Genomic DNA, 24507 nt, shown 5'->3' with positions numbered 1-24507 from the left:
AATGACAGATTGAGAGCTCTGGTTTTTTCTCCCAAAAATTTGTCTCTTTCTTTTCCTATACAAAACTTATTTTTTGTGAGAGTAAGAGCATTGGTGTTCATAAGGTTCGGGGATCCTTTCGCTGCACACGATCGGAACCAAACGGGTTGTCGTATCTTGGAAGAGGAGCGCAATCAGAATTTCTTACCCGTGCAGTGGGGGCGTTTTCTCTCTAAGGATAGCGTTTACGCGCTTCAACCCAGGCTATATCTTTCTTCCCTTAATTTATTTTTCTTTGTGCTTATTGTATGTTATAATGCATTATTCATGTGTTGTTAATTAAATTTAATTTGCTACTGCTATTTTGTTATTTAATTCAAGACTGTGCATCTTCTTCGTATTTATTTTCCTTCATTTTTGTTTTATTTTTCCAACAGATACTGCATTGTAAAATTTATACATGATAAATAATTCCCTCATTTATAACACAAGTTACACAACGGAGTTGCAAGTCTGCGAGATAAATCAACTTAATTGTTTACTAGTGAGAATATATTAAGTTCCGAATACATTGCCAATCACAAAATTGCAATGTAGACGTGACTCCAAATTCAAATATTCACTGGCTCTTTTCAATCGTCTAGCAATTCTAATTGACAATCCAGTTATCTGGTGATCGCAATATTGGGGCAGACAAAAGTATGATAACTTCAGCTAAACATGTGGGGAAGTGGTCTGATAGCCATAAATGCATCCACCATCTGAATGAATTATCAAGAAAGAGAAAATGTAAGTTTTGCACCATACAATAGAGACAAGACAACAAACATATATAACTGCATTTTCATCTTGTTCCCATAAAACAAGGTTGAAAAAACTATTCTACCCACCAAAAGAATGTTTATTTTGAGAAAGCCTTGATTATTACATTACCACTAACTTTTCCCCTTCAATTTAATGAAAATAAGAACACAAAAAAAAGTAGAGTGAGATTTTTTTTCTCCCTCCCATTTTCATTGTAAAAGAGCCAAACAGTTTGGTCCTTGCTAGTTCAGACAATCAAAGTGACATACTTGTATATAAAATAAAGTAATACGTATTAGTTTTCAAAACTTGATGACATATGGCCAATCTGCAGTTTTGCACACTACGTAATTGGTGGAGGCAGATGTTCAGTCAACAAAGTCCATGACAGAGTAAACCAGTGTCAGGTGTTCTATCAATATTCAACAATCTGTGTTTTTCTTAATTCCACTCAGAGACTGTCCTCTCACCCAGGTTAATCATTGCTGTCGCAATACTTTAGAATGTAATTAACAATAGAAATGTCAACTTAGTTTCCCTGTAATATTATTTCACTCTTATAGCATAGTCAGCTAAGCCAAACATTTATTAGTGTTGATGCATACCTCTTCAGTCACAGAAGCCCGAGCCCTACGATGCCTCTCCACTAGTTCAGTCAAAACTTGAACTAGCCGCTGCTTTACCTCGCCAGTTAACATGCGTCCTTCTCCATATTCCTATGAGAGAATGACAGAACAAGTTAGAGAAAAATAAAGTCAAAACAAGTATTATTATGCTATTTGCATTAATTTGAGGGAAAGATAGAAATCAGACCTTCTTTATGTGTTCAAGTTCATCATCATCTTCTAAGAAAAAAGTAAGGTATTTGACTGGTATATCTACCTGAATCATGTTACAAAATGTCAAGATTCTAGGGCTATAACAGAAGGTAAAGACTAAAGAGCAGCAAAGAAAAACAAAGCAATTTATTGGACAAAAATGGAAAAATGGAAGGGCTTTAAATTAATCTTTCATTTTTATTTGATTGGGTATATAAATGCCTGCTTAATCCTTCTTCATTCTATCAATTCAGGTTTTAGATAAGAGAGGAAAACATTAAGTGAATGTTACATGTAAATTGCATTATCCATAAAAATAAAGCAATAAGAATTTCAATACCTCAAGATTAGCCCCTAATTGCCTATGTTTCTCTATAGAATCTTGCCCACCAGAAAATGCATGTTTGTTTACCTGCAGAGAGCCGCACATACAGTTGGTGAAAATAACCAAGTGGAGGTAGGAAAAAACGAGACAGATGTTGCTCAGAGAAACAGAGAAATGCAGCTTTGTGATGGGTGCAAAATATTAGGACCTACCTGGTTTTAGAACATGTTCTGTTTTTATTTCTTATTTTAACAAATAATTACAAAAAATAACACCTTGTTTTTATTGTTGACCGTTTACAAAATTTTCTACATTTCCATTGTTTCCCATACAAATCTTTGAAAATAAAATAAAAAAAATAAAGTGAAAACAAGATGGCACTTCATAATTATTTGTGCAAGAAAAAAACAAAAACAGAAAATAATATTCTCAAACAAAACAGATCCTATATATCCAGTAATGTAAAGCAATAATTACTTAAGGAGATCTAGTATATGGTAATAAGTTGGAATGAAGAATTTCAAGGAAATGAGAAAGAAAGCCTTTCAAATATCTTTCTTATACACATTCATGGAAACTAGTGTCAACCAAGTAGATTTACCATGTCACCCAAGATTCCTCAACAAAAAGAAGAATCTACAGCTAATTTTTGTCACAATGGACAAAATCTACAAGAATTAAATGTAAGCACCATAATAATACAAAAATCTTTGAAGAGAGTAATTTCATTAACAAACCTTGTTCTTTATATCTTTTGCAGAATCGGTCACATATATTGCAGAATTGGGATCACTGGCAGACATTTTTCCTGTTTCTCCCTGCAAGAATTTATATTTTAAAGATGTGAGATAACAGCTACAAAGGAATTTGGACCTTATTCAGAGAAAATTTCAAAGTCTATATGTAACTTCAGTTTCCAAAACCAAGATACCTAAATGTCTGCTGACTAGAGATCATCATGACCCCTTTTTTACGTACCTGTGATCTCAACACATTAACCAATCATTTACTGCAAACAGCACTGTCAAAGACAGTATTACTCATATGGTAGTCACTTTATTCTGTTGTATCAAACTTGTCCTGAGTCAGCTAGGTTGTTGCTACAGCTGCCGTTAGGTAGTTAAGAAGTTACATAGTTGCACAGTTATTTCTGTCCTTAATTATCAGTCTACAAATGTAATGTATATCTGATCTGTATTGCTAATCAGTTAATTCATCACATCATTTTTCAGTAATAAAATTCTCTCAGAATAGTTTTTCATTTTAATTTCCCCCATCCTTGCACAATGTTGATTTTTGTCATGATACGAGCCTCAATGATCAAGTGGCAGAGTCTCGCCCTCATTCTTCTAATAAAAAGTTAAATTTCAACACAGTAGGTAGGTATGTGCATTACGCACACTTCAAGATCAATCTCCCAAGGTGATAGAACACCAATTGATAACATAATAAAATATCATATAGAACACTGGAATCACACACTATACAGCAATACACTTGCTGTCCCAGAGACAAAAGTCTCCTACAGAGTGTATTCTCTGTCCACAAACTACAAATAACTTCACACTGCCCAATTACACAATCTACAATCAGATATATACTCCTATTACATAGCTGCCATCCTACAGATTCTAATACATAACTAACTACCAGTAGTTACTGTCTACACATAACTATCATAACTGCCCCTAACTCTCAGTTCCTATCAAAAGGACTCTTGCACGAGTGGGCATGTCAAAGATATATAATATAAAACCATTTATGTGCAGCACCCAACAGCTTATGCTTTTGTGAAAGATGGTTCATAATATAAGAAAATAAATTTAACTACAGGGAATTAAAATTTTAATTAGATTAGCAGCACGTAAAATATTAGTTGCCCTCTTTAAACCATTTGACAAAGTAGCATGGTTTTGCGACATAAGAATACCTGTAATGCTGGGAAGAATAATGATTCAATCAAGGCTGGCTTGTGGAAACCCATTTTAGGAGCAACATCACGTGTCATTCTAAAATATGGATCCTGAATATATCATAAAGATAAACTATTAATTAAAAAAATTAAAAATGTGCCTGCAATGTATCCTATATCACATGTAATACCAAGAATAAGAATGAATACTCGCATAGAAAAAAATAGAACATGATGTTCACATGCATTTGAGAAATGCCAAATGCTTTTTAGTTGGAACCAATCCTTTTTATGGCATTTCTCTTTCTTTACATACCTATAGGTATGAAGAGAATTTGAACATAAATGATATCCCAAAAGCAAAGGAAGAAGTTTACAGATATACACAGTAATCAGATCTGGCAATTGCCATTGAAGTTAATCTTCAAACAATATCAACCATGGTTATTAGTAATCAGATCTGGAAAAAGCATTTCAGATCACTTTTTTTGAAAAAAATTTCAGGAAAGAGAGGAAAACTGCCGCTTTCAGTTTCACATGTGCCCAAACTAAAATTTCATTACTTAATTTTAATTTTCAATTGCCTATTTTTCCCTTATATTTGAAGGAGAAGCTCTGTTCGGTTTATTATGCTTCAATCAATTTCATAGGGAAAAGAACTAGAGAAGTGCGACTGTGATGTGCCACTTACCGCTAATGCTTTTTTGTAATTTTTAATTGCCTTTTGTCTTCTTATGGTGGTAACTTGTAATTTCCTCTCTCTTAGTCTCTTACTCTCTTTTTGTCAGCTTTATGGTTTCTATTCTTTTAATTTCTCATCTCTTATTTGTTGGGTTCTTTTTTTAGGTACAAGACTTATTTCTTCTTGTTTGGTTTTACTTTTGAAGGGGTTGAATACTTTGGACAGTTACTATTTTTTGTTCTTTTGATTTATGACTTGAATATATGATATATTAGGTTATATTTTTATTTTATTTTTTGCAAGTCCCACATTTTTACCTAAAAATGTCATATACTTTATTGATAATGTATCTTATGATTCATAATACGATTCATAAAATAGCTTTTCCAATTCACAATTTGAATCTCGATTCGATAACCATGATATCAACTAGCATATAAAAGCATTGAAGAACAACAGACCTGGTCAATTGCACAAGGAATTAAACAAGGAAGATTCTCTTTTCCAGAAAATAGGTGAGGAAATGAACTAGGAAATGATGGAACTGCCTGCATAAACAAGTGAATAACATGCAATCAATACCATGTAAAAATTTCAAAATATGCATTGTAGTTAAACTAATAAGACTAAAAAGCAACTTATACAATGCATTAAACACACATATACATATATACCCACATTCTGTATGCTTGGATCCATTGCCAATAGTTTAAAAATTAAGTTAATGTTCCATCATCAAATAACTTGTAAAGGGCAAGCTTTACAAACTATTGTGAACAAAATATGCAAATGGTGAGAGTGCTATAGTGCTGCTATTGCATGAAACATTATCCATTAGCAAAGAAGAGATAGTGACTAAGGAAGCCAACTAACAGACTAACTAAAGTAACCAAAAAGTAAAGGCAGGAACCACTATATGCAGGGAAGAAATGGACCATACCTGCACAGGTGGAAAACTAACTTTTCCAATATGATCTTCCCCAGCGAAACCAAAGATGCCAACAGCCTGGTTATAAGTCACACGCTTTCCAACCTCACACATGTTCTTGTAGAAGGAACTGGAAAGGAAAACTATCCTCAGAAGACAGAAGATTTGCTTTTCTATAAATAAATAAAAAAAGAGTAAAACAGTACAAGAGATTGTGAAATTTCTCAATTTTATTTCAGAAGTGAACAGCAACAATTGAACAGAAAATTTTACTCACATTTTCTTTTCATGTTATGATGTGTGTAATAGAAACCCAAAATTAATTTTAACAGCCATTCATGATTATTAAAAATGAGAATGAGACCCAGAAACACATTTAAGGTTGTTGAACTTGAAATTTTTATGGAAAAGAACATCCTCTTGGAAAGGAATGCTGTACAACATTCTGGATGAATAGGAGAACTCTTTACTGAATAGAGAAAAGCATCTGAGATCGAACTAATTTTATGAATGTCCAATTTATAGTATAGTATCAATACACATGCTTTATAGAGTTCCTAAAACTTTAACTAAACTATGATTTAACAAAATCTCCGCATACAATAGGAAAGCATGGTAAAAAATGTACTATCAGGGCAAACCTGCATTTATAACTCACCCGCCAACATAATTGAAATCAGAGAAGATGAACGTCTTTGAAATGTCAAAACCACAAGCAATGATGTCCTTTGCATTCTCCCTTGCAAGTCTTCTGCACTCTTCTATAGTAAGATTTTTCCAGAAGAACTTCTCATCATCAGTGAGCTGTATAACCAGAGGAACCTTAAACACATCTTGCAAATACCTACACACCATTTCCACCACATCAACAAACATTCCCAGCAATCACAATGATTTAGAACTCACCTTCATTTTCAAGCCTGATCCAAAACTAAAGCATCTAATTTCAATCAATTATCACTGTATAACTCTCTTAACCTATCATTTATGAAAATCACTACATCAGTAGTACAAAAAGCAAACTACTTTGACACGGAAATTCTAATAGCCATTGCCCACATAGTTGGGATGATACACTCTTTAAATAATAAAGTCATAACTTGATAAATCACAAACCAGATTTATGAATTTCCATCAAATTTCTATTTAAAAAAATGAAATGGAGTAAATATTTACAACTTGGTCATAGAAACAAATCACTAGTGTCAACCAATTTAAATAAATAGAAACTTTTGAAGACCAAAGCAAAGCAAGTAATGCTCGTAACATTTTTCAGGTATCAAATTGTAAAATTTACTCATAATTCAATAAATAACACCAGATTTACAAATTTCCATCTCAAAAAATGAAATGGAGTAAATATACACAACTAGGTCCAAGAAACAAGTCACTAGAGTTAACCAATTTTGAATAAACAGAAACTTTAGGCGACCAAGGCAACACATGTCACATACCAAATTGTGAATTCACTACTTGTAATTGAATGAGTAACATATTAGATTTAGAAATTTTCATTTAAAGAAAATAAAACAGATTAAATATACACAATGCGGTCTTAAAAACAAGTCACTGACTAGTGTCAACCAATTCAAATAAACAGAAATTTCTGAAGACCAAAGCAACGCATGTAACATACCAATACCAAATTCTGAACTCGCTCTTTAAAAATTAAAATTCACTCGTAATTGGAAAAATAACATTAGATTCACAAATTTTCATCAAATTTCTATTTAAGAAAATGAAACGGAGTAAATATACACAGCTCGGTCCTAGAAACAAGTCACTCACTAGTGTCAACCAATTTGAATAAACAAAAACTTCTGGAGACAAAAGCAACGTAGGTAACATATAAAATTCGGAACTCTCTTTAATATTTACTCGTAATTACAAAATAACACATTAGATTCACAAACATTCATCAAATTTCCATTTCAAAAAAATGAAACAGAGTAAACCTACACAATTCAGCTCTAGAAACAAGTCGCTAGCTGGTGGCTAGTGTTAACCAATTCAGCTACCAAAATGTGAACTCGCTCTTCAAAATTCACTCATAATTTACAAAAACAACACACTAGATTCACAAATTAAAAGTCAAATTTTTCATTTCAAATTCCGAAAGTTAAAATCGAAAACGCGAAGAACTCACTCACTTAGTGAACATGAACGGAATCAAGTGTCCCAAATGCAACGCTTCGGAGGAAGGTCCGCGTCCGGTGTACAAGTAGAACTTGTCGCCCCTCTCGTACGCGTCCAGAATCTCCGCGAAATCGCTGGACACAAAAAAAACGACATCATCAAATCGCCGTTTAAGTAAACGAGGAAAGGGTGAAGGGGGAAATGGAGGTACCGGTGGGCGAAGAAAACGCCGCGTCGTAGAAAGACGTGAGGAGTGCGAGAGGTGAGTTGCTCGAGACGCGAAATTAGGGCTTCGTCGAGCTTCTGGCAACCGAAACGATCTATGAGTTTGTCGTAATCGATTTTACCTTTGGCTGAAACTTCCCATGGGTTCACAACTTGTTCTGGTTCCTCTTCTTCTTCTCGCTTCTTCTTCTCGCTCTCTGTTGTTGCTGTCATTGCTCTCTTTCTTCTTCTATCTCTGGAATGTAAATCGAGAGAGAGATAACTTGAGAGGGGGAAGTGTGGTGCGGTAGTAGGGTTTCAAGAGGACGTCTAGGGTGGAGAAGTGGCTTAGGTGCTTCACCGTGAAGCAGTGTTCGTAATCTGCAGTAATAGTTTTTTTTCTAACCAGTCACCTTTTTTCTTATAAAAAAAATTATGTTGACTGTTATAACCTTAATGAAACGAAGAGGAGTTTTTTTTTTTTCCTTCTCAATTGTAATTTTTGGCCTTATAATTTTACATTACGTAATTTTAGTTCTTTTTATTTTTTAATTTAAGACATTTAATTCCTCTTTTTTATAATAAGCAATTTTAATTTTTTTATTAATATGATGTTTATATGGATTAAAAGTGAAAAATAAAAATAATTTGATAAGAATTAAACTTGTGACCTATTATTTAAAAACAAAGCAAAAATTCACTAAGACACTTGTTTTGTTTGAATAATGTTATAAAATATTATTTTACACTTGTTTTGTTCTCATAATTTTTTTTTTATTAATTTGGTCTCCGTAAATATATTTTTATTGATCTAGTGACTCCGTTAGATGGTTACATGACGTGTTTAACGAACTTAATTACTTTCTTTCTCTATCTTTTTGGACACACTCAGGAGACACTATAACTCACTCTTACTTCATCTCCCCTAATCTCACCGAAAAGTGAGAGAAAATCGCCTAGGAAGTGACAAAAAATTATAATTTTTTGGGGTGTTTAGTCGCCAAAAAATGTTTAATTCATTTTGGAGGATTTTAACTGTCACAAATTATTTAACTCATTTGCAATTAAATTACATGTGGAAGTTTGTTAGTCACATCAGATCACCATCTAACGAAGTTACCATTGAGACCTGTAAAAATATGTTTTATTTTATTATAGGGATCGAATCAATAAAAAAAATTTATGAGGAAAAATTAATATTTTTTTAAATTTTACAGGAACTCCAAACATAATTTTACCTAATAATATTTAAATAATCTTAAAAAATAAACATTTATTATTTATATAATAAACATAAAAATATGTATTATTTATTGATCGAGGCCGTACCGGAATCAAATAAACATTAAAAATGCAGTATCTAGGAAGTGATCCTAGGTCGTCTCCCAACGAGCAATGGTCAACTAAACGTTCATAACAGATAATAATAAAACAATAACGAATTGGGGGGTTGTTTGTTTTTGTAAATTAAACAGCGAGTAAATTTTAATTAGAAAATATCATAATTAAAATACGTTGTTTTCCCTTGATTCACAAGTAAGTCTCTTATCCTAGGTTACGAGAATTTATCATTAATCAGTTCAACCACTTACTCCAACCCTAAATTAAATTACTAAGCGAAATTTAACATGAGGTTGTCATTATGTGATTAAGCAACACATACACCAATTAATCATGAACGAAACTAATAATTAAGCATGAACTAAATTAAGCGTAGAGATAATTAATCAAGCACTAAGCATGCATGGATTAATAGCAACAAATACAGAGTAATTGGTGAAGAGGAAAAATTGATCAGAATTTAAGTAATAATAAAACCTCAAAGAGAGTTGTGCTTGATCCTCCTCAAGAGAAAACAACGTTGGAGACTTAGCCTTCCACTAATCAACAAAAAACGAGATTGCGGATTGAAGCAGAAAACGAAACTTTATTGCTATATGAATTGTAAAAACTAGAATCGCAAAACTTAAATTTATTCTTTCTCTCCAAAACGAAAAAGTAACTAAAACGAAAAGAGGCCTAAAACGAAAGAGAAGGCTAAAACTAGGACCTTGGTGCTGTTATATAGTTCTCAGCCCCAAAGCTTATAAATTTGTTTTAAGTACGAGCCCATAAATAAAATAAAATCTATATAAGATAAGATAAGACAAAATCTAGATGAAATAATATCTAGATGAGATAAAATCTAGATAAGATAAGATTTGGTAGAATAAAATAATCTACTCTCTTCAAGTCTAAGCCCAATTTTGGATTCAAGCCCAATTGCTTATAATTCTCCTGAAATTAAATTAAAAACACAAAATTAATCCAGTAGGTCCAAATAATAAAACTGTATAATTAATTTGACAATTAAGGCTAATCAGTAATTAAAATGGTGACAAAAAGGGTTAAGAAATAGGAGAAAATGATGACACATCAAATCCCTTCACACTTAGCCTTTTGCACTCCTGGGCAAAATCAAAAAGCAAAGCAAGAAACAAATCCAAAGACATTAAAGAGAAACAAACAGACACAAAAACAACTACATTTTTCTCGATGAATCTCAAGGAATGAAAAGAATGGGTAACATCCAACACCTAAAGAGTTAAAGAGTCAAGGTCATCATGAAAATCATCCAAGCATCTCAAACATGACAAGATAGTCAATCAACTCAAGAATGAAAAGTGATAGAGCCTCACAAGATATGCACTCTATCTCTCAAGTGTCTAGGCTACTATTTTCTCTCAGAGTACCCATGAAAATAAACACCACATAGACTTGGCAAGACTCTAAAATTGACAACCACATCACAAGCACATGCACATGAGGATCAAAAGGTCTTTTAAGGTTGTAATGGGGCCAAGGACAAGGTAGATGAAAGTATGAAATAGTAGCTAAAACCCAAAGGAATAGAGGAGCAATGGGGAATAAGTGGGAAGTAAGAAAAAGTAATAAACCCCAAAACCAAAATTACAAATTAAGCTTTAAAAAGTAAACCCAAAACAAAATCAACCAAGTCTTCAACCAATCTAAGTCTTCAAACCAAGACCTCATTTATTCAACTTCATTTTTTTATTATTTTTTTTCTTTTTATGATTTTTTTTTACATGGACAGTAGCAATTGAAAGCATTTGAAAAATAAGGCAACAATTAGGCAATATATGTATACATCATCAAGCATGGCCAATAAAAACATATCATCCAATGAAACATACCCCCCCCCCCCCCCTCACACTTATTTCCAAAACAATTCCAGAGCTCCAAAATTCCTTAAGGGTAGGGTGAAATCATGGTTTTTTCACTTAAGGCTTGTAATGAGCTTCAAAACAAAGAAAGGGGAACATAGGCTCAAAGGGGCTATCAAAGGAATTAATTCAAGGTAGGCTCATTTGGCTAGAGGCTTATAAGAACAAAATGCCTAAATTATCTCCCAGCATGCATGTGAAGCAAGAAGTATCAACAAGAGTCAAGCCAAGGCTATTGTGCAAGCAATCAATGGGGCAAAACACACCGAATAAAATAGATGGTGATGGCTCAAATTCTCACTAAGGGTAAATCTATCACTTTCAATTCGAACTTTCAAAACTAACTTGACATGTAGAGAAAACCAAGGGTTTCAATTCACAAAATGCCAAGAAACTCTTATTTCACAAACAATTACCCATTACCTGTACATAACCCAAAATTCAAAGAAAAACATGCAATGTTGTACACAAAACATAAAACCAAAATAACAAAATTAACCTAAAAACCTAAAAAAATTAAACTAGAAAACCTAATAAAATTAAACTAGAATATCCAACAAAATTAAAGAACAATCTTCTCCCCCCCCCCCCCCTCACAGTTAAACAACACATTATCCTCAATGTAACACAATCATAAGATCAAGAACAATCAAAGAAATCAATAAATTTGGACAAGTGCAATAAAAGTAAAGAAGGAGACAGAAAAAGAAGACTCCCTAAGTCATGGCGGAAGAGAAGTAGGGTGAAGTAAGGAGGTCTCCTCCACCACTACATCCACTAAGGAGGGATTTGTGAGGAATGGTTTCAGTCGATGTCCATTGACCTTGAAGCTCTTATCTGTGGATTCACTTTTGATCTCAACTGTACCATATGGAAAAACATTAGTCACCACAAAAGGACCAATCCACTTTGACCTCAACTTACCACTCATGAGTCCGAGCCTAGAGTTATACAATAAAACTTTTTGTCCAACCACGAAGTCCTTCTTAGCTATCAAGTTGTCATGAAACTTCTTGGTTTTCTCCTTGTAGAATTTGGAACTCTCATAGGCTTCTAAACGGATCTCATCTAGCTCACTTAGTTGTAACTTACTTTCCTCTCCAGCCTGATCAATAGAGAAGTTGCAGGTCTTTACAGCCCTGTAGGCTTTGTGCTCTATCTCTACAAGAAGATGGCATGCCTTTCCAAAGACAACCTGATAAGGAGACATTCCTATGGGTGCTTTGTAGGTAGTCCTATGTGCCCAAAGAACATCATCTGGCCTAGTGCTCCAATCCTTTCTGTTCGGTTGCATAATCTTCTCCAAGATCCTTTTTATCTCCCTGTTTGAAATCTTAGCCTGCCCATTAGTTTGGGGGTGGTAAGGTGTGGAAATTTTGTGCACGATCCTATACTTTTTGAGCAAGGCATACATGGATCTGTTACAAAAATGGGTGCCTTGATCACTAACGATGGCTCTAGGGACTCCAAACCTGCAAAGCAGATTAGATCTAACAAAATCCACAACAACTTTAGCATCGTTAATTCTGGTGGGTTTGGCTTCCACCCATTTTGAAACATAATCAACAACAAGGAGAATATAAACAAAACCAAAAGAGACAGGGAAAGGCCCCATAAAATCTATACCCCAGACATCAAACACCTCACAAAATAACATGGATTGTTGAGGCATTTGCTATCTCCATGAAGGTGAGTCGCCTGGTCTTTGACAAGGCTCACAAGTGCTATAGATTCTCCACGCATCCTTGAAGATGGTGGGCCAATAGAAACCGTAGTCAAGCACCTTGCGAGCTGTCCTCTGTATGCCAAGATGGCCACCTGGTGCGGAAGAATGACAAAATTGCAGGATCGAGTCAATCTCATGGTCTGGAATGCATCTCCTAATAACCTGGTCAATGCACAACTTCCACAAATAGGGGTCATCCCAAATATAATGCTTAGCATCGCTCTTAATTTTATCATTTTGAGCTTTAGATGCTAAGGGAGGAAAAACAGAAGCAACCAAATAATTCACAATATTAGCAAACCAGGGAGTGGGGAAGGAATCAGAAATACTATACAAAATGTACAAATGGTCATCCGGAAAATCATCCAGAATGGGTGAGTCCTCAGACGCACGCTCAATCCTACTCAGGTGGTCAGCCATGAGGTTCTGTGCACTACTCCGATCACGGATCTCCAAATCAAACTCTTGGAGCCAAAGCATCCACCTGATCAATCTAGGCTTTGATTCAGCCTTCTTCAACAGGTACTTCAGAGCTGCATGGTCAGTATAAACAATAACATGAGTACCAAGCAAATATGAACGAAATTTTTCAAGAGCAAAAATTATCGCTAATAGCTCCTTCTTTGTGGTAGTGTAATTTGCTTGAGCAGCATCCAAAGTTCTGGAAGCGTAGTAGATCACTCGAGGTAGCTTATCAATCTTTTGAGCAAGGACAACCCCCAATGCGTAATTGGATGCATCGCACATTAGCTCAAATGGGATTGTCCAATCAGGTGCCTGAATGATAGGGGTGGTAGTCACCGCACGCTTGAGGCAATCAAAAGCCTCTTTGCATTGGCCATCAAAATCAAACTCCACCTCCTTTTGCAGCAGATTGGATAGTGGAAGGGCCACTTTACTAAAATCCTTGATAAAGCGCCTATAAAACCCTGCATGACCAAGCAAAGAATGAACCTCTCGCACGCAAGAAGGGTAAGGCAATTGTGAAATAACATCTATTTTTGCAGGGTCTACCTCTATGCCCTTATTCAAAATGATATGCCCTAAAACTATACCTTGTTCTACCATGAAGTGACATTTTTCAAAATTCAGCACAAGGTTAGTTTCAATGCATCTATTAAGAACTCTATCCAGACTATCCAAACATGTATAAAAAAAAGATCCATAAACAGTAAAATCATCCATAAACACCTCTATGCAAGTCTCTAAAAAATCACTGAAAATGCTAAGCATACACCGTTGGAAGGTACCAGGGGCGTTGCAGAGGCCAAAAGGCATCCTCCTATAGGCAAAAGTGCCAAAGGGATAGGTGAATATGGTCTTTTCTTTATCCTCATGAGCAATATGAATTTGTAAATAACCAGAAAAACCATCAAGAAAACAATAATGAGACTTACCTGCCAAGCGCTCAAGCATTTCATCAATGAAAGGCAGGGGAAAATGATCTTTTCTGGTTACCTGATTCAGCCTCCTATAATCAATGCAGACTCGCCAGCTGTTCTGCACTCTTGTGGGGATAAGCTTATCCTTTTCATTCTTGATCACTGTGAGGTCTGTCTTCTTAGGAACCACTTGGACTGGACTTACCCACTGGCTGTCAGAGATGGGGTAGATGATTCCAGCTTGTAAGAGCTTGGTCACTTCCTTTTTCACCACATCTAGAATAACAAGATTGAGTCTTCGTTGTGGCTGCCTCACTAGCTTAGCTCCATCCTCTAAAAGTATCCTATGCATGCAGGTAGATGGGCTAATACCAGGAATGTCTACTAAAGTCTATCCAATGGCTTTCTTATGTTTCTTGAGAACTAGCAACAACTTCTCTTCTTGCTCAGCAGCAAGGGAGACAGAGATGATCACTGGAAATTTTTCCTTGTCCTCCAAGTAAGCATATTTGAGGTTTGATGGTAAGGGCTTCAACTCTGGTGTGGGTGGTGGCTGAACAGTGGGAGGAACCATGGTAGGAGAAGAAAAAGGTTCCTCAGCCTGTACCTCATAAAGCAAGTCAAAAGTATATGTACTTCCTGCATCATGGTTAGTGCATTCTGACTCTAAAAAATCAACATCAAGAGGTACAACACCCAGAAAATCAGAACCAGACTCAAATTCAAATTCACTCTCAGCATAAAAATCAGATACATGATCAAATTCAAACCCAGGTTCAGAGTCAATGCATAAGGAATGACAAGTATGCAAAGCAGATAAAAATGGATGTTTCCTATCATGAAAAGGATCAAAATCAAACATATAATCATCAACAATATGATCAATTATCTCAGCACGAAAAATAGAATGATCCTCAGATGGATGTTTCATGGCATCAAGAATGTTAAAATAAACAACAATATCACCAAATTCCATAGACAATGTGCCAGCATAAACATCTATCTTGGTTCGGGCTGTTTTCATAAATGGCCTGCCTAAAATAATTGGAACTGAACCATGGGAAAATCCCTCTTCCATATTTAGAACATAAAAATCAACAGGAAAAATAAGCTCACCAACCCGAACCAGCACATCCTCTATGAAACCTGCGAGGTAAGCAACACTTCTATTTGCCAAATGAATCACCACATCTGTAGATTACAAAGGTCCAAGAGATAAAGAATTGAAAATGGACAAAGGCATGACACTAACTGATGCTCCTAGATCTAGCATGGCATTCTCAAATTTATTGTTCCCAATAATGCAAGGTATACAAAAGGTACTTGGGTCCTTACATTTCTCAGGAATGTGAGGAACAGATTTACCTATCAATGCTGACACATTTCTGCCCATGCTAATCCTCTCATTGCCTTTGAGCTTCCTTTTGTGGGTGCACAGCTCCTTTAGAAACTTGGCATATCTTGGAATCTGCTTGATGGCATCCAACAGAGGTATGTTCACCTCTACTTTTTTGAAGGTCTCCAAGATCTCTTTTTCCGCTTCTTCCATCTTTTTGTTTGGAATTGCTCTAGGTGGAAATGGAAGAGGGATAGGAGACTACGGTAAGTCATAATTACTAGAAGAAGATCCACCTGGATGAAAATTTTAGTTAGGAACCTTTCTCTTTTGTGCAACTATCTCATCCTCTTTTTCAGGTGTAGAATGAAGCTTGATAGGTTCAGGTGCAGGCGCTGCTACTGGTGGAGGCACTTGAATTTGGTTGCTAGACCTCAAGGTGATGACACTCACATTTTTCGGATTCTGCACAGTTTGTGAAGGCAATTTGTCAAAATTTTGGGACTGAGCTTGGTTCAACTAAGTAGCCATCTGCCCCATCTGATTTGTCAGACTCTGAATGAAGGCTCTTGTCTCTTACTAAAATTGCATATTCTGGATGGTCATTTGCCTCACTAACTCTTCTAAGGAAGGTTGAGGAGGAGCCTCAGTTGCTTGTTGTCTTTGTTGTGACTGTTGTTGTTGTTGCTGCTGTATTGGAGGAGGAACATATGGCTTGCTTGGACCAGCAGCATTCTGGAAAGGGGGATAGACTGTTGTTGTTGTGGAGGACTTGTCCATCTCAGATTTGGATGATTCCTCCAACCTGGATTGTATCTATTGCTTGAAAGGTCATAATTATTCTGTTGTTGTTGGTTTTGCTGCTAAGGAGGTCTATTATAAATATTTGCAGCATAAGCTTTAGGTTGCTCATTGACTCCAGATTGCTGCAAAGAAGGACATAGATCTGTATGGTGATCTATAGAAGAACATAGACCATAGACTCTTGCAACAGGTGTAGACTTCTGATTCATGGCAAGTTGAGTTACTAGGTTGACCAAGGCATCGAGTTTTCCTTCAAGCTTTTTATTTTCAGTAGATGAAGATGAATTCGTGGCCACCTCATGGACTCCTCTAAGAACAATAACATCATTTCTTGCACTGAATTGTTAGGAGTTGAAAGCCATCTTCTCAATCAAATTCCTAGCTTCAGCAGGGCTCATATCACCAAGAGCTCCACCATTGGCAGCATCAATCATACTCCTCTCCATGTTGCTAAGTCCCTCATAGAAATATTGAAGAAGGAGTTGCTCAGAAATCTGGTGGTGAGGGCAGCTTGCACACAATTTCTTGAATCACTCCCTCCAGAGAATGAGGAAAAGCCTTTAGAAAGATATGATCTTCTTGGACATCGGGGGGCTTCATGGTGGAACAAACAATATGGAACTCCTTAAGATGCTTATGAGGATCTTCACTTGTAAGACCATGAAACTTGGGCAGCAAATGTATTAGTCCAGTCTTGAGAACATATGGAACACCTTTATCAGGATATTGAATGCACAAGCTTTCATAAGTGAAATCAGGTGCAACCATCTCCCTAAGAGTCCTCTCACGAGGTGGAGGTTGAGCCATGTTCTCAGTATGAAAATTAGTAGTGGAATGCTCAAAATCAGAATATTCATAATCACTAGTAATAGAATACTCAGAATGCTCAAAATGCATATAATGATCAGGATGCACACTATGCCTAACTAATCTATGAAATGTTCTATCTATTTCAGGATCAAAGGGTTATAAATCGCCTGGATTGCCCCTAGTCATGCACTATATGCAGCAAATAATGTGTTTCTCAACAAGCACCTAACAAGGGGGTAAAACTACAGCTATACTCAAACAATATCAAAATGAGCTGAAATTTTGTGAGGAACACCCTTAAATCATGAAAAGACAACACAAAAAATTTCAAACAAAAATTCAAAGTCTAACTATGAAAACTACCTAAGCAAAGTGTAGCCAGTTGCCACAGTATGGGAAATTTTTTTCTACCCCAAATACATATATAATAATAGTTATTCTGATACCCGGAGCAAAAGTTATGGTCGTTTTAAGTTTTGCTAAAAATAAGTTCCCAAAATTGTTGTCTCTCTCAAATACTGCCACACTAAGTGTTCCTGGTATTTTTCACACGAAATATGGATCAAAAGAAGCTATCACACAAAAATTCAGTCAAAAATAACAACTCTAACTATCAAAACAAAAATCGTTAATTAAATTTCAAAATCATTAGCTAATTCTCAGTCGCTAATCACTGTTCAGCACTGTTCACAGCAAAACAAAAGGCTGAATCAGTCGCTAAACAGGGAATGCAACTGAAATGCAAAACAGAACGCTACACAAAATAAGATAACTAAACACTATTATGAACCTTTGGCCCCCTGCTCCCCGGCAACGACACCAAATTTGATCAAGGCCGTACCCGAATCAAATAAACTTTAAAAATGCAGTATCTAGGAAGTGATCCTAGGTCGTCTCCCAACGAGCAATGGTCAACCAAACGTTCATAACAGATAGAAATAAAACAGTAACGAATTGGGGGGGGGGGGTTGTTTGTTTTTGTAAATTAAACAGCGAGTAAATTTTAATTAGAAAATATCAGAATTAAAATACGTTGTTTCCCCTTGATTCACAAGCAAGTCTCTTATCTTAGGTTACGAGAATTTATCCTTAATCAGTTCAACCACTTACTCCAGCCCTAAATTAAATTACTAAGTGAAATTTAACATGAGGCTACCATTATGTGATTAAGCAACACATACACCAATTAATCATGAACGAAACTGATCATTAAGCATGAACGTAAATTAAGCGCAGAGACAATTAATCAAGCACTAAACATGCATGGATTAATAGCAACAAATATAGAGTAATTGGTGAAGAGGAAAAATTGATCAGAATTTAATAGTAATAATAAAACCTCAAAGAGAGTTATGCTTGATCCTCAAGAGAAAACAACGCTGGAGACTTAGCCTTCCATTAATTAGTAGAAAACGAGATTGCAGATTGAAGCAGAAAAGGAAACTTTATTGCTATGTGAATAGTAAAAACTGGAATCGCAAAACTTAAATTTATTCTTTCTCTCTAAAAACGAAAAAGTAAATAAAACGAAAAGAGGCCTAAAACTAGAACCTTGGTGCTGTTATATAGTTCTCAGCCCCAAAGCTTACAAATCTGTTTTAAGTACGAGCCCATAAATAAAATAAAATCTAGATAAGATAAGATAAGACAAAATCTAGATGAAATAATATCTAGATGAAATAAAATTTAGATAAGATAAGATAAGATCTAGATGAAATAATCTCTAGATGAAATAAAATCTAGATATGATAAGATAAAATCTAGATGAAATAATATCTAGATAAGATAAGATTTGGTATAATAAAATAGTCTACTCTCTTCAAGTCCAAGCCCAATTCTGGATTCAAGTCCAATTGCTTATAATTCTCCTAAAATTAAATTAAAAACACAAAATTAATCCAGTAGGTCCAAATAATAAAACTGCATAATTAATTTGACAATTAAGGCTAATTAGTAATTAAAATGGTAACAAAAAGGGTTAAAAAATAGGAGAAAATGATGACACATCATTTATATATAAAAATAAATTTACATAATTTTATAAATTACATAAATTACATGAACTTCCTTAACAAACAAAGTTTTCATAGATTCCATAACAATATCTTCTAAAATATTTCATATTCCTTATCTACTAAGTCAAAGAGCCTTGCATCTTCAGCCATCTTCTTCTGATGCTCTTTAGCTAACAGAGCTTCAATAGATGCCAAGATGTCTTGCTCCATCTCAAAATCCTATGTCTACTTCAAGGTCTTGTCCACTATAGCCTTCTTTCATGCTTCAGCCAAGGACTTCTTCTTAGCCTCAACAAAGGCTGCAACTTCCTTTCTATTGATGGGGGAGAGAGAGAGAGAGCAAGTTTACATGTGGGTTAAGGAAGTGGAAGAGGTGGTGAGTGAGGCGAAAGGGCTAGAGAGGGTGAAGGTTAAGGTGTAGGAGTCTCAAGAATTGCAAGATCAGATTCTTGTTCCTTTGAGGGTGAAGTTAGGAAGATTTAGAATCTTAGACATAGATTCTTATGTCTTGGGAGGTGAAAGAGGTTTGGATATAGGGTGTTTGATTTTGATGGTCGGAATCTTAGAAGCAAGTTGAGACTAAGAATCTAGAACCTTCCACTTTTAGGCTGCTTTTTGGGTTTCTTGGCTTAGTTTAAGGGTTTAGGGTTAGAAGGTGGTGGTGGGTCTTTTCTTTTGGTGGGAATTTTGGCGTCGAGTTAGCTAGGTTTAGGTTTGGATTGCTCCCCCTACATTTATTGAGATGCAACTCCAAACTCAAAATCAACAGGTTAATCCTGAGTGCCCATTGTCTGACTGGTCACAAACTGTGGTTCCTTTTTGGACTCCTTCTCATCCTTTCTCTTAATATGCTTTTTACTATCTTTTGTGTCTGACCCTAGAGTATCATAGATCATCAAATTCACGATTTCCTAAGGGATGTCCTTCTCCTAGTCTTTGTCAAACACTAGACCTTATTTAAGACATCTAGACACAACATCAATGGTTGTTGGAGAGATGATGATATAACATCCTAAAATCACCCAATAATTCTTTAGATAAAGATGATTTAAATATAGGATTATTTAATCTTTTTTAGTAAAAGAAAATATTAGAGATGTTAGCATAATAATTTATTAGATAATTGGTTTAAAGATAATAATAGAAAAAGAAAAAGAGAGAAAAGGGAGGTTGATTTTTTTTAAAAAAATAGTAAAAAGATAATAGAAATAATAGATAAAGAAAGAATAGTTAAACAAAATTTAAATTACGTACAACTCTTATATAAGGGTAGATAGTTCCTTTGCTTAGAATCACACACATAAACGGTTTCTCTTGGCATTAGTGTGTTGTTCAAGGACTAAAAAGAAGGGAGAAAACATGGAAATTCTATTGACACAATTGGTAGAGGAGACAAAGAATAACGAAGAACACAAATTACTTCAAGAGGTAAGTAAAGCAACTTTTTTCTATACCTCCATTGTATGATTATTGAATTTTTACCAACGGAATAGGAATCCATCGAAAAATCAAAATTTCCCAAAACAAAACAACCCAACCCTAGCTGAGATAGTCACTCTGGTTTCTTCGCTTATCACTGTTTGTATCCTCCTCCCTCATTTGTGGCTTTCCTAGTTACAAGGATTGCACCTCCTCCGTCTCAATCACTCATTGACTTCATCCTACCGACATCGCCATCACAACCTATGACCCTCATTTGCGTGTCCTTCGTCACGTCATCTAAGCGTCATTTGTGCATCCTCTAAACCTCATTTGCACGCCCTTTGTCAAGTCCACATACAAGTATGCATTATTCTGTTTCTGTGTTTTATTTTGAGGAGAGAAGAAGGGAGAAAAACAAACTAAAATGTCATTGCCGGGAATCGCGTCTAACGACGACAAACATTTGTCATAGAGAAAGGTGGTTGAATCTAATGCAGAGGGTGTAGGATAAAACTATAGGAATTAAATGAATGTAGTGGTTCTTAAAAATGGTCCACCATGGAAGACAAGAACTATTGGTCCACGTTAGAAGCATTTGTTTTTTATTAGACAATAAAACTAATATTAAGTTGGATGGAATGGATGATGTGGGGACGCAACATCTAAAGAATTGGTATTTGGTGAACATGAGGATAGTGTAGAGTTGTATCATTATCTGTGGAGTGTAGAGACGTATGGGTATAGCCACGCCTATGTTCAAATGTCAACAACTATTGTATTTATCTATTCTTCTAAGTTCTAAACCCAATTTCAAAGGGGGGAATCTGCAATTGAACCAAATGATTAAACTCACAATAAAAGAAAAGTAAAGAAAAAAAGGAGAAAAAATGAAAAAGAGATTGTTTTACAAGTCTATAGTTTCATTCCTAAGTTACACTTCATATAAAGATGTGATAATATTTGACTTTCATCACCTCCTCGATGGCTCATGGACCATCTATTATTAGTGGCTAGTGCACATGAATTGTATTGTTAAGTCCTTTGTACCCTTTCTTCTATCATGCCTTTTCCCAACAACAATTTATGCTTTATTTGTAATAAATTCCATGTATCCCTTTTCGTGTATGTGTGTGTGTGTGTATATAAATTTTTTGTGCCTTTGCTGACTTTTATTCTTCCATATGAAAAAGTTGTTTGAATCCTTTATGGTGTATCCTTTTAAAATTTTGGGTCTTCTCTTTTATATTAAAATTGAAAAATTTTATATTCACCAAAAGGGGAGGGGGATGCATAGGTGTATAGTGTATACAAATGTTGGATGTTTACTAGGGTTAATATTAGATACTAATGGCTTGTTTATCTTCAAAAAGAAAAATCCAAAGTCAGAGTTCTAAGCCACTTGTTTATTGTCATAACCCAAAAATTTTCCTTCCTAATATTCGACTATACTTTTGTAAAAGCTATAATCATAATGCATTTTAGCCTTTACTCCAATTCTATTTTGTTTCTTCCACATTGTAAATGGCACTACTAGAAAATAAGCTTTTAACATCAGTTATTTAACCGATGTTGAAAGTATTATCGTTAACATCGATTTTTGAAAACCGATGTTAACGTAAAATAACAACATTGGTTATTTAAATAACCGATGTTATATAATAATAATTACACAAAAAAATGTATATTTGTTCATACCAGCGTTGGCAGTTAACATCAGTTTTATATAAAAATCGATGTTAACTTCGAACGTTAACATTGGTTTTCTACAAAATTCGATGTTAACGTTGTCAGTTAACATCGGATTTTGTAGAAAATCGATGTTAATTGCCAAAATGTTAACATTGGTTTTCAACAAAAACCGATGTTAACTGCCAACGTTAACATCAGTTTTATACAAAAATCGATGTTAATTGCTAACGTTAACATCGGTTTTTTAAATAACTGATGTTGTTATCATATGTTAACATCAGTTTTTTTAAAAATCGATGTTAATGTTGGCAGTTAACAGTGGTTTTTTTATAAAAATCGATGTTGTTTGTGTAGGTTAACATCGATTTTTAAAAAAAAACCGATGTTGTTATTAGGAATTTTTTTTAATACACTATCTGTTTTTTCAATAAACCCAAAAATTAACCTGCAAATTTTATATCAGACCACACAGCACAACATATATAATTTGCATTCTATTTTGAAACAGTTTTTAGCAGAAAAATTCCATGACAAATTTATTAATAACTATGAATAAAGAATATTCAATTTTAAAAGGAGACATGAATTGTAAAAAATGTAAAGCAAGCTAGTAAACTAAAATTACAAATTTGCCTAAACATCCTAAGTTTCATTTCTAACTTTCAGATAATACTTTGCCCACTGGATGCGAAGCGCCTTCAATCTCTCTGATTCTAATGGTCTAGCATCATTGAAATACTGCATGATAAAATAAAACATAAGTAATAATATAATATGAATCATAACAAAATCAAATTTGTTTGAAATAAACAATTACTGTTTCCCAATTATTCTTGAAACTTCCTAAGATTATAGTTGACATTAAGTGCATCACGTAATACCCACACTTAGTGCTTCCTTTTTTTCTATTACACTAAATACATAATGAAATTTAGATATTCAACGTTAATTACAAATTAGTCTACACAAACATAAAATATAAGTAGAAGCATTGTTTAAATCACTTACTTTAACAACAATCCACCTAGCACCAGCCTTGGATTTAGGTTGTGGAGTATCGTCAAGTCCTTTCAAAGCACTGTTGAATACAAATATGGATGCTTATTGTACAATTAAAATTTTGATGTTCCTGACTAAATGCTAATGCAAATGTATTGAAAAATAACACTGACCTGTTAATTATTCCTTTCAGGTAGTTGTCTGGCCTATTATGCAACGAACAAAACCAAATTCATTAGGCAAAATGATGACCATTTTCCAATGTGCACTGCAGTGGAGACCAATATAGGTTATTATAGTATTATACATTATTTAAATTCATTTGTTCAGTTTAACTTACCCATTTAGGTAGGCTCCTAGGTACATATGCCATTTTGAATTATGCATCTAGTTCTTCATGTAACTTTCTGATTCAAATTGCGATTGCCCAGATCTTTGGATGGACTGTGGCTCGAGGAATCCATACGCATCGGTATTCCCCGCTCGCATACTTGTCTCAGTCATATGCCTATTGTTGTTAAGACAAAGTAAATTATGTATGAATTTAAAATAATAAGTTAGGTAATTAACAATAGTCTAAATTGACTTACAGAATCCACAACTGTATAATAGAGATGCTGAGACATTGACCACCATGTGCTATTTCAAACAGATCTTCATGCTTTATGTACAAGGGGAAGTCTTCATTAAACACCCCAAACACGGTAGCATCCCACATAACCTGCAACGGCTTTAGAAAAAGCTATGGGATGGTCAATGTCATCAGATATAGGGGATCATCGACCTCATGATTTGGCCTATCTACAGGTTTTGCTGGTCTCATAACTCCTTGTTTATCCAACATAGTTAATTAACATAATTTAATTACAGTGAACACTTTAATTGAAAAAAGAAGCATTTAATAACACTGAAATACCTGTTCTGATAAACGCTTGACGAGATGTGTCAGCCAAGCTAGGAAGGTGTTAAGTGTCTGCCCTACTAACTTAACCTCTTCAGTGGGCACAGGAATAGGAGCATCTACATCTCTAACCTCGTCAACACTGACCTTCACTTGATCATGCAACAAATGGATGTTGTGAACGGTTGTGTATCCCTCATAAACTCTTCCTAGGGCAACCAGGTGGGGAGGATTTTCTTTGATGTACAACCCGAATTTGTTTAAGTCACCCGTGTCTGGATCGTTCCCTGAGGGATCAACACAACTCTCCTTTGTACTGACATGAGCAGCTGAAGAATCAACCTCAAGCTCAAGAGGCAGTGCAAGTCCCTGTGATTTCATCTATGACTGAAACTGGGACAGCATCTGGCT

At 34.9% G+C, this 24507-nt stretch overlaps 1 protein-coding gene across 1 annotated transcript; it reads right to left on the bottom strand.

Moving 5' to 3' along the window:
* Positions 1-424: 424 nt before the first annotated feature.
* On the bottom strand, positions 425-8191 carry LOC114382387 (tryptophan--tRNA ligase, cytoplasmic-like). Its single transcript, XM_028341769.1, has 11 exons — positions 7796-8191; positions 7599-7718; positions 6107-6292; positions 5461-5578; positions 4982-5068; positions 3857-3949; positions 2664-2744; positions 1942-2013; positions 1597-1665; positions 1389-1499; positions 425-740 (listed from the first exon to the last, which is right to left on the bottom strand). The coding sequence occupies exons 1-11, from the start codon at positions 8020-8022 to the stop codon at positions 690-692; spliced, it is 1215 nt and encodes a 404-aa protein (XP_028197570.1). The 5' UTR covers positions 8023-8191; the 3' UTR covers positions 425-689.
* Positions 8192-24507: the final 16316 nt, after the last annotated feature.

This window comes from Glycine soja, chromosome 13 (assembly GCF_004193775.1).
Source record: "Glycine soja cultivar W05 chromosome 13, ASM419377v2, whole genome shotgun sequence".
NCBI lineage: Eukaryota > Viridiplantae > Streptophyta > Magnoliopsida > Fabales > Fabaceae > Glycine > Glycine soja.
This window is presented reverse-complemented; position numbering and strand designations above follow the sequence as displayed.

What these genes read in the sequence shown, in the direction of transcription:
- LOC114382387 (XM_028341769.1), bottom strand. Translation starts at nt 8,022, where the DNA reads ATGACAGCAACAACAGAGAGCGAGAAGAAGAAGCGAGAAGAAGAAGAG. An exon ending in GGCGTTTTCTTCGCCCACCG is followed by an intron (nt 7,719 to 7,795) that starts GTACCTCCATTT and finishes TTTTGTGTCCAG; the next exon opens with CGATTTCGCGGAGATTCTGG. An exon ending in GATTTCAATTATGTTGGCGG is followed by an intron (nt 5,579 to 6,106) that starts GTGAGTTATAAA and finishes TTTCCTTTCCAG; the next exon opens with TTCCTTCTACAAGAACATGT.